This window comes from Nannospalax galili, unplaced genomic scaffold, assembly GCF_000622305.1.
Source record: "Nannospalax galili isolate Female #2095 unplaced genomic scaffold, S.galili_v1.0 scaffold231, whole genome shotgun sequence".
Lineage (NCBI taxonomy): Eukaryota > Metazoa > Chordata > Mammalia > Rodentia > Spalacidae > Nannospalax > Nannospalax galili.
The window spans coordinates 1,608,776-1,623,176 of record NW_008330120.1 but is presented as its reverse complement, the minus strand read 5'-3'; the positions used below and the strand labels follow the sequence as shown (position 1 = coordinate 1,623,176).

The 14,401-nt window shown below is 45.4% G+C and overlaps 1 protein-coding gene across 7 annotated transcripts in view; it reads left to right on the top strand.

Moving 5' to 3' along the window:
* LOC103741475 (guanine nucleotide-binding protein G(s) subunit alpha) overlaps positions 1 to 8,273 on the top strand; it is a 63,546-nt gene extending 55,273 nt beyond the window's left edge. For 5 of the 7 annotated variants that reach the window (XM_008842338.3, XM_029568063.1, XM_008842295.2 and 2 more), the window contains 9 exons: positions 3,181 to 3,235; positions 3,324 to 3,443; positions 4,839 to 4,936; positions 6,687 to 6,741; positions 6,820 to 6,893; positions 6,975 to 7,154; positions 7,239 to 7,369; positions 7,581 to 7,648; positions 7,863 to 8,273. In XM_008842338.3, the coding sequence (XP_008840560.1) occupies positions 3,181 to 3,235; positions 3,324 to 3,443; positions 4,839 to 4,936; positions 6,687 to 6,741; positions 6,820 to 6,893; positions 6,975 to 7,154; positions 7,239 to 7,369; positions 7,581 to 7,648; positions 7,863 to 8,009 (928 nt within the window). In that variant the 3' untranslated portion in view covers positions 8,010 to 8,273. Of the gene's footprint in view, positions 1 to 3,177; positions 3,236 to 3,323; positions 3,444 to 4,838; positions 4,937 to 6,686; positions 6,742 to 6,819; positions 6,894 to 6,974; positions 7,155 to 7,238; positions 7,370 to 7,580; positions 7,649 to 7,862 lie in introns of all 7 variants that reach the window. The other 2 variants (XM_029568084.1, XM_017800490.2) reach the window with 1 other exon arrangement.
* Positions 8,274 to 14,401: the final 6,128 nt, after the last annotated feature.

Genomic DNA, 14,401 nt, shown 5'->3' with positions numbered 1-14,401 from the left:
GGGGTGGGGGGGGGTGGGATGGGGCCCCTACCTATTACCTAACCTCTAAAGATGAGTGAAAAGAGATGGAACGAAATCCTTAATTGGCAAAAGTGTAGAACAGCAATCCCCCAAAAGGCATCGATATATTGATGATCTGCTGTACCAAAAGTTGGCATTTAAGAAATGTGGCAAAGTCCCTATTGAGAGAGCCTGTTGTGTACTGTTTGTTGTGCTAAACCCTTCAGCCCTACTAATACCTTGCCTGCACGTCTTCTGTGACTCTGTTCTACGAGTAAATACGAGTATTAACATTCCTGATAAATAAAAATTCTCTGCATGTGTCAGCAATCCCTGTATCTTGCGTCTGTCTTCTGTCTTCTCTCTTGTCTGTCTTTCCCCACAAGCACAAAGATTAGGGTACAGGTTGACTGGAGCAGGGCCACGTAGCTTCCCCTACCCTTTAACAGAAGGAAGAGGGGATGGGACCTCTTAAAAATGCTAACCCCTCTAATCTACCTTGCACATGCGGGGGAGGCGGGGGTGGAGCTGGGTGAGCAGCAATAGGCCAGATACTTCCAGCCCCAACTCCCTAGTCAGTTAGAATTCTGGAACTGGCATACGTCTTGTCTCTGTTAAGTAGTTTAGAGACATCTGAGGAATTTTCTCTGAATTTCACAATCAGCGTTAAATTCATTAAGCGACATTACAAATGAGGGTAAACCTGCCAGCCCCAGTGTGATAGCTCCATCAACACAGTAATCGCTTCAATGGAGAGGTTCTATGTTTTAGTATCACACACCCGAATTAGATTTTAAGATTTCTATTTTAGCTGTTTTATACTTGATATACTCCCACACCTATTCACATACGTAGATGAATACTGAACACGTTCTCAGAATATCTGCATTTTAAGACTGGAAGCCTTCCAATTCTCACACTACTGCTTAGACCAAAATATCGAACCGAATGAAAGAATCTTCCTCTGGAAGTGCTTTCCTCTAGCTGGGTAGAGATGAGGGTTATTTAATACTCAAACATCTCTGATTTCCTGTTGTGAGACCTTAAAACCAGACATTTAGGTCTTCCCAGCACCAACGGAGCAGATTTTTCCTGGAGTGGGGGAGGGGAGATTCTAGGTGAATTCTGAGAGTATTAGGGACGTGGAATACACATGCTTTTAACCTCTAACATCTCCATAAGCAGTGGGAATTCATGATTTCAGAAAGGAGCCTCAGTGCGTGCACCCCACCCACTGGTCCCAAGCACCCACTAAGTGATGGGAAAACTCTGTCCCTTTAGGTATGGGGTGTTAGAGCTTTAGGAGTCCGGGGGACCCCCAAGCACCTTTCAGTGTTTACAAGTCCTGGGTGTCCAACCCCTGTCCTGAGGTCCACCTACACCTCCCAACAGCCTCATGACGGCTCCACTCACCTGCAGTGGCCATGGGTCCCTCTGCCTTAATTCCTTTTCCTGCTTGCTTACAGGGGTGGGGGGGTGGGGGGTGTATACCTAATCATAAATGTGGAGAGAAAAGACACTCCCTGCTCCTCTGGGGTGGGGGAGGGTGTGTCTATCCCCCACCCCCACTGTCTTGGACCTGCGAGAATTCCTGGTGCATCTGCCCTTAGCCCCTCCCACCCACTGATGTGAGGGCCCCACACATCCCCAAACCCTCACCTGTGGAAGAACAGCCCAGGGACTACCTAAGGGTCCCCAGGAAGGCATGAAATGAGATTATTCAGAACACAAGGGCCCACTCCCTGAATATTATCTGGGGCCTGCTGGGAAGAAGCACTGTTCAAATATTAGCTACTGCAGTTCTTTGTGGAAGAAAAGAACACAGTCTTTGGGGCGGGCCTGTTGGTAGGCGGGCACATCACCCAGCTCCCCACCCACTCATGGCCCCACAATTGCCCCTGCCTGCTGACCTAGCCAGCGGCCTGTCTTTTCTTTCTCTCTCTGCTTGGTTGTCTGGCCTGCGCTTCCTCGGGGGCTAGTTGTGTAACTCCTATAAAAGCAGCCCTGTCTTGTCTCTGTCCCCTCCCCAGTCTGCCTCTTCGAGTAGAGCATTTGTCTCAGCCTCAGTTTCCTCTTTAGAAAGCCAGGGCCCAGGCCCACTGTGCTGTGGCCCCAGGCCTCACCCTGCAAGCGTTGCACACGTTGGTCTTCTAATCCCCACCAACCCCTCACTAAACATGAAGAGGAGGTGTGTGCTTCAAGGGGGAGGGGACAAGAAGAGGGTCTTTGCTGACCCCTGAAGACAAACTCGAGTCCCCCTGACTGTGCCTGGCACGAAGGCCGGTTTCTAAGGGATTACTATAGTCTGGTGCATGAATTAACATTCTGTATAGGGACCCTAGCAACCTGAGGTCATGGCCTTTACCTGAAACCAGTGACTACCTACAAATCATTCCAGAAAAACCACATAGGTTAGCCTTTAAAAAGCAACAGAACTTGTAGCCACCTCAGTTGGCGGGCGGGGGAGGGGGGTCCTAGTGCTCTCAACACCTCCCCTCAGTCCCTTAGGACTCCTGGAAGGGGTGGGGCTTATCCCGGTCACAGCTGAGGAGCAATGTGTATTAATATAGCAAACCCAAAGTGCCACAGTTCATAAAACCTCACCAACCTGTGACAGACACAGCTATTTGAATAAATAAAGGGGCAGCAAATAGACATCTAGGAACAGAAAGCCCTGGAAACTTTAACAGTTACCACCAGTGCTATCCACTGGTTCTCACTGTGGGGTCCTGATACCTAGGCAAATCTCAAATCCAACCTGTAGTAGCCTGACCCCTAACCCCTGGCCATAGCCTTACACCTAGACCTGACACTAACAGTAACCCTGGCCTTAACCCTAACACTAACCCTAGCTCGCTCTCCTCTCTGCTAATAAGAGTCAAGTGAGCCACCTTCGAAGCATGAAGGTGTGATTAGAATAGCAGGGTGAGCCAGGTGTGACTTCTGGTACAGTTGGTCAAGATCTCGGTGCCAATGTACTAATCTGCCCCCATCGGACGTGTCCTCTGGATGCCTTTGGGAGGTTGTAATTTATTCGGGTGCCTCCAATCTGCATTTCTGACCCTATGACTCCTTGGAGAACAGAATACTATGCTTTTTAGTTGGCGTATCGTGATGAAGGTGACATCCTGGTGGGCAGGATGCAATATGATTTTATTTTTCTTTTCAATCCCACTGTAGTGAGAAGGCCACCAAGGTGCAGGACATCAAAAACAACCTGAAGGAGGCCATTGAAGTACGTGCCTAGCCCCTTGCTCTGCCTTTAAGCACAGTCCCTCTCCCCATGGTGATGACCCCTGACCATTTCGCTAAACTGTTTTCAGACCATTGTGGCCGCCATGAGCAACCTGGTCCCCCCTGTGGAGCTGGCCAACCCTGAGAACCAGTTCAGAGTGGATTACATCCTGAGCGTGATGAACGTTCCTGACTTTGACTTCCCACCTGTAAGCCCCTCCCCACCCTCACTGAACAGTAGCAGGACCCAGTGGGAACGTGGGGATAGCCTTGCACACTGGCCGGATGAGTATCCTTGATGTACGGACTTGAGAAGTCAATTCCACACATATTAATTCAGAACAGATGGGAAATCGTAGGATTAGGAGTTTGTCCAGAATGGAGGAACAAACTTGCAGCCCACCCACCCCACAGACATCACACTTCAATGCTACAATCAGTCCTCACTTTATTGGATTATAAATGTTTATGGGGGAAAGTCCTGAGCTATAACAGGCTTGATTCTTTCCTCATCCATGTTAGGACAGACAAAACTACAGTTAGATTCAGCACACATGTACAAATTGCCCAGTAAATACAGATAAGTGTCCTAAGACACTGGGACACAGGACTCCAGATGGGTGCCTTTTAATGTATACCCAGGTTTTTTAATCCTGGTCCTGCTTGGGACAGATGAAATAGCTTCTCAGTGTTTAAAAAAAAAAAAAATCCACAAAACTCTTAATGCCTCCAGTAGAATCCAAGCGTACATTACAAAATGGACCATTACAGGAAGTAAGATTTTCCTCGGTTCTCCATCTGGGAGCCTGACCCTGCTGACAAGGGTCTGCTGGCTTCCTGAAGAGCTACTTTTAGAGCCTACAGAGCTGTTCCATCTTAGGCACATTCGGTTTGACCCTTTGTGGTAAAGAATAGCCTTAAAAGGGGGCGACAAGAAACGAGACGGGAGGATGGCGGCGTGTTTAAAGCCCGTCTACAGTTACTGTACAACAGTAAGTTAACATTGCCCTCTCATTAGGAGTGAGGAATTTGTGGGAATTTGTCTTTTGGACAATTCTGGTTGCAAATTTAACATTAATATGGGTGAATAAAATTTTTAAACAGCCATTGATTAGAAAAACAAATCAAACTGTAAGCAACATGGATAATTTTTAACTTCCACTGTCCTGAATTCCTAATGAAAGACAACAGCAGCCTAAGTGCATCTGATAACTTTCACACATCCCACTGACATCTGATAATCTGGTTTATGGACAGTATTTCTAGCATTGACCTATGCTTTTTACACAAGATTAGTAGTATATATTCTTCCAAAGAAACCATTCTTTTTTTTAAAAAAAAAAAAAGGCTCACTCAGAACTTGACCCCCCTCCCCAACAAAAATAACAGGAGAACTCACTTAAGACAGTCAGTCACCATTAGAAGAAAACAGAAAAATTAATTACACAGATTTCTGGATATGTTTAACCCGACTGCAAGGTCTGAGTATTGATTCATGCAGGGGGCGCCTCACTTTAGCAAACTCTGGCCCCCCAAGTCCCAGTAGCTCTTAGTTGGGTGCGCGTACATCTTTCTTAAACATTCTTTCTTGGGTTCACTTTCAGGAATTCTACGAGCATGCCAAGGCTCTGTGGGAGGATGAGGGAGTGCGTGCCTGCTACGAGCGCTCGAATGAATACCAGCTGATTGACTGCGCCCAGTAGTAAGTAGCCACTGGTCCCCCTCTCACCCCCGTCCACACAGAAACCTGTAACCCCTCACTGCCCACTCATCCCACCAGCAGTCAGAAAGTTCTAGTCTGATTCATTTGTTTTATAAAGCCCTTAATTGCACTTAACAGTATGCTGACATTGTTTTACATAAACAATTAATACCTGTTAGAGCAAAGCGATAATTACTTGTAATAAAGTGTTCATGTCAAATGAACTCAATAGTAACTCACTAAAGTGACCTCCAAGCACTTACACAACAAGCATTATGAGTTACTTTCCATTTTGCTACAATACATAGACATGTCCTGGTTTAATACACAGAGTTACATGTTCTTAGCCCCTGCCCAGCCCCCACTCCTTCAACAAAGTCCCTGATTTTTCTCAAAAGTTTGTACAAAAAGCTGGAAGCGCTAATTATAGTAACGGAAAACAAATGGAAATCCTGGAATTGTTTGCAATTTGTATTTTGGATCCAAGTCAGGAGTTAAGTACAGGTACAAGATTAGGGGGCCCAGCCAGCCCATGGAGAATTGTGGGGGCCATTTCACTAACCATGACTTAGCCAGTTTCTTTGCTTTGGAGGCAGAGCGTTTTTAAATTGTTTAAGGTGGTGCAACCTTAGTTCTGAAACATCATCTGGAAACACCAGCCCGTGCACAAACAGTGCAGTTTTTAGGAAACTTGAGAGAACTCGAGCCCCACATTGAAGCTGTAAAATGTCTCCCCCCTGCCCTGCACGCAGTTCGGCCTGCCTGTTTCTGGTTTAACTGTCTGTTGGAGGGCAGGCTCTGGCCCGGCCCGTTTCTCAAGCTGCTGGGTTTGTGTTTGCCAGAGTTTGGCTGGCCAGGATCCAGATGTCTTCTCACAAGATTTGGTGCTGAGGATCTATTTATAGAATTGTGGTTCTGTTGCCATGGCAACCTGCTGGAGGCCAGGGTGGCTGGGGAGCTATTTCTGGCCCCATGCTGTAATGCAAGATTGATTGGGCCAGTTAGTGTTATATCCTCTAAGCCAGACTAACTCGGAACTGGTAAAAAGGGAGGGGAAACGAGAAGGAAAAAAACTAACCAGCAGCTTAGGGAAGTTCTTTAAATAGACCTCTCTCCCTTTGTGCTCTCCCTTCTGATGGAGCTCACTTCGAAACAGCCCCCCACAAAGACCCGGCAGAACTCCAAGCATTAACATTAATTTTCCACAAATTATCCCAATCTTAGAAAAGTACATTTTTTAACTGTGTTTCTAGTCAAGGAACACAGGCCAGAAAGGTCTTTTAAAGTAAAAAGTTTGATATCTGGAATGCTTTAATTCCCCAACCTGATAGATACGAAGGGAACATTATGCTTGCTTCCTGTTCAGAGTGGTGGGGACATGAAGGGCCCTTTGTGTCCACAGCTTTTTTTTTGGCTTTGTTCTCATTAATCAGTGAGATTCTTAAAACATTAAAAAAAAAAGGGGGGGGGTGGCAGATTCCGGGTAACCACCGCAATCTCATTTGCCCTTGAGAAAGTCCATGTGGCCTTAAACCGCAGGTCCGCCTCACTTTAAAATGAGCACCAAAGCTCCTCTTAAAACAGCTAAGCCACATAGAAATTTGAAATATTTTTTTATCCTTTTAAAAATCAAAAGCAAGAGTAGAGTCCTGCCACCATCTTGGTCCTGCCCTTTCTGTGGGTGGGACGTCGGCCCTGTTGGGGACGGACTTCTGGCACACACACTGAACCCCATGTCTTTTTCTCCAAGCTTTCTGGACAAGATTGATGTGATCAAGCAGGCCGACTACGTGCCGAGCGACCAGGTATGCCGGATCCTCACAGCCTCTGGCGGGTGCTTGCTCCAGGTTAGGTGACGTCCACTGACCCGTGCTTTGTTTCAGGACCTGCTTCGCTGCCGCGTCCTGACCTCCGGAATCTTTGAGACCAAGTTCCAGGTGGACAAAGTCAACTTCCAGTAAGTGCACGGTGCTCTGCTCACAGCTGTGGGGATTGGAAGGGTGGGCCCGAGGATGACCCCAGCACCATGCTCTTCCAGCATGTTCGATGTGGGCGGCCAGCGCGACGAGCGCCGCAAGTGGATCCAATGCTTCAACGACGTGACTGCCATCATCTTCGTGGTGGCCAGCAGCAGCTACAACATGGTCATCCGGGAGGACAACCAGACCAACCGCCTGCAGGAGGCTCTGAACCTCTTCAAGAGCATCTGGAACAACAGGTACGCGCCCCCCCTTCTGCGCACCCCCCCCCAGCACTGGCAGGTACTCCAGGCCGCTCGCTAAACCCACCTCCCTCTTCCTAGATGGCTGCGCACCATCTCTGTGATTCTCTTCCTCAACAAGCAAGATCTGCTTGCTGAGAAAGTCCTCGCTGGAAAATCAAAGATTGAGGACTACTTTCCAGAGTTCGCTCGCTACACTACTCCTGAGGATGGTATGGAGTGCGTCTGCTCCCAGGGAGTGCTTCGTTTGGATAGTTCTTGTGCAAAGGGTGTGGTTGAGAGCTTATAGGGGAATCCAGGAAATCTGAGCACCCTCATTATCATACGGAGAAATCAAAAACTCTGAGAATTTATGGGGCTCCAATGGTGCTGGCCAACTAACCTTTAATCAGCATCATTAATAACAGTTTTTATTCTTTATAGCGACTCCCGAGCCCGGAGAGGACCCACGAGTGACCCGGGCCAAGTACTTCATCCGTGATGAGTTTCTGGTGAGTGGTTTGTAATTCTTTCTTGTTCCTCACAGGAACAAGTTCTGGGTCAGGGCATTGAACCATCCAGCCCTTCCACCTCAGTTCACTGGTGTCCAGCTTGTCTGGGCTTGGCTTTCCTAGGACGTCAGTGCCTAGCCCGTGCTGGTCCTAGGTGGGGAGTGAAGGGTGTCCTGGGGAGGGTTGCTGACCCAGCCTCGCTTCTGCCCCGCAGAGAATCAGCACAGCTAGCGGAGACGGGCGTCATTACTGTTATCCTCACTTCACCTGCGCCGTGGACACTGAGAACATCCGCCGTGTCTTCAACGACTGCCGTGACATCATCCAGCGCATGCACCTTCGTCAGTACGAGCTGCTCTAAGAAGGGAACACCCAAATTTAATTAAAGCCTTAAGCACAATTAATTAAAAGTGAAACGCAACTTTACAAGCAGTTGATCACCCACCATAGGGCGTGATTAACAACGCAACCTTCCCTCTTCCCGAGTGATTCTGAAAAATCCCCTTTCCCTTCAGCTTGCGTCAATGTTCCAAATTTAGTAAGCTTAAGGCGGCCTACAGACGAGAAAGAAAAAGGCCTCAAAAGTTCCCTCTTCACTTTCAGAAAATAAAAGCAGCAACAAACAGAAATAAATAAATGAAACAAATGAAATAAAAATGAAATAAATATTGTGTTGTGCAGCATTAAAAATCAAAATAAAAATTAAATGTGAGCAGATGGTGGTGCATCAGTGAGTGATATACGCCGAGCCAATTCTCGGTGTCTGTGGGTGGGACTTGGTCCTCGCACTGAGCGCCGAGGGGCCCCAAGTTGAGGGACAGGGATAAGTTGAGTAAAATGTAGCTACGTACTTTGGGGGAGCTCCTGATCCCAGGTACTCCAGGTACCAAGGACTCCACCCCTTTTCCCTCTAGATCACTGATCCCCAAGCAGAGAATGCTCCCTTGGCACACTGCTGCCCTACTCAGAGGCTGCCAGCATGCACCCACTGGGGGGTGGGGGGTTGCCAGTAGTGTCCTACAGATAGGATTTCCTGTGGGTGGGGGAGTGAGGGTTATTCAAGAAATGTTCCAAGCACAACCAAGATAAATGGTGTGGATTAACTATACCTCTAAAAGATAATTCTTTAAATTGATTTAGTTTATACAAAGCTCCTTTGAGACCTAAAAGCCATAAAAGGGGAAGGGATAACTATATACAAAGAAAATGAAGATTACATAAAAATATCATGGGGGAGGGGATGGGTATAATTAACAAGGTTGACTAATAAGTAAAGAGTTCTGAAGAATCAATAAGCAAACCCATGGGAAACATACATGAATGTGCAATTGGGGGTGGGGTAGCTATCAGCACTCACAGAAGGTCCCAATATTAAACATAAGGCCAATTGGATTATGGCTTAGACTGAGGTTCACTGTAACCCTTTCTCCTGGTCTTTGCCCCTCAGCCTCATCCCTCATGTTTGTGGTCATCTGCCTGAAAGGTTTGGGGGCAGGAGGAAGAGTCCAGTGTTGACCCCAGTGTTAACACACTGTGCCTCTGAAATGGCCAAGAGAGATATGAGTTACTGTAATTCTGTGACCAAGGCCCCAGATACACTTCCTGTTCTATTTTTCTAAATCAAATTAATTCCAGCCAAATCAATCATCATCTAGTGTAAGGTTGGTCTCAATTATCAGTGCCGAAGAGGGCCATAAGAGTAGCAACTGACCCATTTCTGCCTCCGTAAGTCTTCCCAGAGCCAGCATAACATCGTGTCCACCTAGTAATTATGTTATGCAGATTTTGCTGCAAAATAAGCTCAGAATCTCTCCCTCCAAATAATCCTGTAATGGAGGCTTGCTATGCAAAGTCAAAAGACATGCCCACAAGTTTCAATAATCCTCCAAAGACCTACCCCAATAAACATAATAAACAGTCCGAAAGCTTGTTATACAAGTGGCCAGAGCAGCCCACAAATTCCCACAGTCCCTCAGATCCCAATCCAATAACTATATGATCCAAATCGGAGGCTTGCTATGCAAATAGCCCAAAGTCGCCCCCACAAATCCCCACCATCCCTCAAAACTTTCCAATAAATAATCCAAGACGGAGGCCTGCTATGCAAATAGCCAAAGAACACCTTCACAGATTTCCACAGTCCTCCAAGGATCCCTCCCAATTAACATAAAAATCATTTAATCCAAGGGGTTGCTTTGCAAATAGCCAGAAGACCAGCCCACAAATTCCCACAATCCCTCAGAACTAGACAATAAATATATTATCCAAGATGGAGGCTTGTTCTGCAAATAGTCAAAAGACACCTCCACAAACAATCCCTAAAAACTATCCAAAATATATCTCATATATATATATATATAATATAAATATGTAACCCAAGGTGGGGGCTTGCTCTCCAATCAGAGGCTACCCTTCCCAAATTCCCTTAATGCTCCAAGACCCCCATAAACACACAAGTGAAACTGGAGGTTTGTTGTACATTAAAATAGCTATGAGAACAGCCCTCAAAATCCCATGATCCCTCAAAACTATCCAATAAAATATATAATCCAAGATGGAGGCTTGCTATGCAAATAGCCAAAAGATACCCCCACAAATTCCCATAATCAATCCTCTAGTCCCCCCCCACCAGTTAACATAATAAATATTCAATTCAAACTCTTGCTATGCAAATATCGAGAAGAAACTCCCACAAATTCCCACAGTCCCTCAATATAATCCACGATGGAGGCTTGCTACTCAAATGACCAGAAGACAACACTCCCAACTCCCACAATCCCTCAAAAGTGTCCAATAAATATACAATCCAAGATGGAGGCTTGCTATGCAAATAGAAGACACCCCTAATTCTCACAAGCCTCCAAAGATGCCCCAATTTAACAAAATAAGCATTCAATCCATAGTTTTGCTATACAAATAGCCAGAAATCCAGCCCACAAATTCCTACAATCCTTCACAGTCCCTAAATAAATGCAGATAACCAAAACCCATTCTCCTGTAATTACAAGTGTACCAAATGCCTGACTGTAAAGCTGAGGTTAAACCTCCAGTGTCTGACTCAAGATGGCTGTCTGTAGTCTCCTCTTACATAGAAATTCTAGAGCCTTCTCTGGGTAATACACAGAGACTGCACAGCATTAACCAAGTATGCTTCAAAATGGAAACACATAAGACCAGGCCACTGGGCTGTTATGTTCAATGATTCCCCGGGACCCCACCTTGCTGGCAGGGGTACCATGGCATCATCTAGGAGATGGGGGGCAGTACAGTGGCAGGTACCTTCTATGTATCAGCACTGTCTAATGAGAGAGACTGGACTGTAGCTGTCACTTTGCCAGAGACCTAGACAGGCCCCAGGGAATATGGACTTCCGGCTGAGAGAAGAAGAACCCACTGCCTGACCACTGCCCTGGAAAATGTTCTCCTGGTATTCCCCCATGACATCAGTTCTCAGTGGTCCAGGACCTGTGACCCTAAGGGGAAACCCTGCAGAGTACCATGGGATTCCATAGTCTGTGGGAGGGCAGACCCCTCTCTCCCAGAGTGGCCTTGCATGTGTCCTCGCCTCCCTGGGCTCTGGCACGTCGGGACCACTCTGCTCCCTCAACTCATTTCCAGATTGCTGCCCCTACCTTAGGAGTCTATTTAGAACATTTTAAATTCTACTTTCTCTTTGGTCCTGGTACCAAACATAACTTTGGTAGGATTATTTTTAAAATATTTTATTTATTATTTTTATTTTGTGTGTATGCGTGTATTGCCTGCACGTCGGTAAGTGCACCCGTGTTGTGCAATGCCCGCAGAGGACAGAAGAGGCTGTCGGATCCCCTGGGACTGGAGTTACAGACAGTTGTTAGCTGCCATGTGGTGCTGGGATTCGAACCCAGGTCTTCTGCAAGAACAGCCATTGTTCTTAACCACTGGGCTAACTCTCCAGCCCCAAGGATTATTTTAGAATATAAATTTTAGAATCTTCAGAACTCAAAAAGGGTAGGGGAGGAGGGGTTTCATTTATAAACTGGTTTTCAAAAAATGTTTAAGCTGAATTTTAAATCTCTAAATGCAAAACAGCGTATTTTCAACTTGTGCCACACTTCAGTAAGGCATGTAGGCCCAGGATGCCATATGATCATTTGCTGACCTTTTGGAGCAGGCAGACGTCACAGTGGAGGTGGGCCTAGAACCAGGCAAGGTTTTCTGCTTCCACTCTTACTTAAAATTGGGCACAGCCATCCTGAAAGAAAAGACCACATCCACTTAGCTCCTCTACGCTAACAGCAATCTTTAGAGCATTGGTTCCTGGGATGGCCGGAGCCATCTTTCCGATTTGTTTCCGCACACAGTGTAGAATCCGTGCCAGGCCTGAGCCTTTTGTTTTTATGGGTTTTCTGTGCTAGCAGGAGAAAGAGATTCTTTTTTTTTTTAATATTTTATTATTTTTATTTTATGTGTATGTGTGTATTGGCTGCATGTAAGTAAGTGCACCCGTGTCGTGCAATGCCCGCGGAGGTCAGAAGAGGCTGTCAGATCCCCTGGAACTGGAGTTAGGGACAGTTGTTAGCTGCCATGTGGGTGTTGGGATTCGAACCCGGGTCTTCTGCAAGAACAACCAGTGTTCTTAACTGCTGAGCCATCTCTCTAGCCCCGAGAGAGAGATTCTTATTTGTCAAATAAATAATCAAAAGCTTGTGACAAGGTCTCTTGAGGCTATAAGCAACAGATGATGGAAATGGGAAGAACTGGGGGAAGAATTGATCGTCTTTAGATGGACTAGCAGGGGAAGGCCTCTGTGTGAGGTCACATTTTTTAACACAAATATGAAAGGTAAAAGGAGTGGGCCGTACCACAGCTGGTGCTAAATCATCATCAATATTGCTGTTATTAATTATTAAAGCATACAATTAACATGCCTCAGTATTTTACCATGGGCCAGGTACTGTCTGAGGACCTAGAGGGCATCTCATTTTCTCTCTCAAAGTCTTGGGAGGATGTTACAACGTAACAGGCCCTATCCTATTATACAAACATGAGCTGGAACTCAAAAAAGATAAATTATATCTACTGTGAATAATGCATGTGAATTATGCTTTTAATGATGCCAGTGCTAAAAGCCATACAACAGGCATTTCTTTGAAGTCACCGTTGCCTTGGTTCCTACTCTGGAGTAGACCTTTGTTTCTCTTGTTCTGTGTTGAAGACTATTCCGTGTTGAAGTGTTCCTACAGTATGAACAACTCCAGATTTGTGGGCATGGTTGTTATCTGTATAGGTTAGGAATGTGTTCAGCCGTAAATAACAGCACTCTGCCTCAGTTTGGCACAGACAAGTCTCTATGTCACTGACCATGAAATTCAGAGGCAGGTGGCACCTAGAGTTCCTTCAGCAACCAAAGCAGGGCCTGCCCTGTCTCTCAACAGCTGCACTGTAGCCTGGAGCTGGAGGAAGAGGAAACAAGAGAGGCCATCCAACTCTCTTTCTGTCCTTCTCAGATGCCTCCCCATCCGTTTTCTGCCATGTGAACCACACATGGACACAGATGGTTGGATGAAGAGGCAGCTAGCTGACACACAGCTTTTCAATAGCACCCTCTCATAGGTACCACACTCATGGATTTGTAATGTCCTGTGGCACGCACCTTGGCAGAACATCGGGAAAATATGTCCACTGCCTGCAGATAAGAACAAAACCCACAAGCTTCTCCATCCTTGGAGGTTAATTTGCACCATTCTATATAAAATAGGTTAGACGCTAAGAAGAAATAGATACTTGTCCAGATGAAGAATGGTATTTACCAAAACTGACCTCAGTAGAAAGAAAAACCTAGGCAGAGCTTTTACCACAGAGGGGAACAATCATGATCAGAGTGCTCAGTGATAAACCAACTCCTGGCTAGCACCAAGGAGTGACCTGAGTATATAAGCTTCTCTTTATTCCTCTAAATGCTACAACAAAACTGCCCCCTTGAGCTCCATACATACGTGTATTTAATTTTTTTTTATTTGATCAGAATGTGTTGGCACATGCCTATAATCCCAGCATTCAGGAAGCTGAGGCAGGAGGATCGTGAGTTCTAGGTCATCCTGGGAGATTAAGACTTTATACAGAGTCCCAAAGTTCACCATCGGGGATATGAGAGCTGATAGAAGAATAAAAAAGAAAAAGAAAAAGGCACCAGGCCCATATAGTTTTACAGGGGAATTGTGCTGTGCCTTGAAAGTCATATGATCCCAGTGCTACTTATACTGGAGTATTATAATAAAAGGGCAACTTCAAAGCTAGTTTTATAAAGTAAATACAACCTTGTCTCTGAAGCACACTAAACACTGTACCCCAAATAAAATGACAGATTCAGCTCACTTATGATGTCAGTGTAAATATCTTAAACTATAAGCAAACAGAATCCAATAAAAAAAAATTAAAACACATCATATCCAAGTAAGATTTATTCTAGGAATTCAAGGTTGGCTCAATATCAGCATGCATGGTAATACTGCCAAAATTTAATACTAATTTACACTTTAGAAATCCAGCAAAAATTAGTACTTTCCTAATATATATTGTCTATAGCATATATATTATATATATGTATGCCATGTACCTATATATCATATAACTACAGTATATAAGTATATGAAATATGACAAAGTCAGCATATTAGTTAATAACCTCAAAAAGCTTTCCCACTAATATCAGGAACAAGGTATAAGGAAGATTTGCCTCATATAGTTATAATATGGATTATTATACATTAGA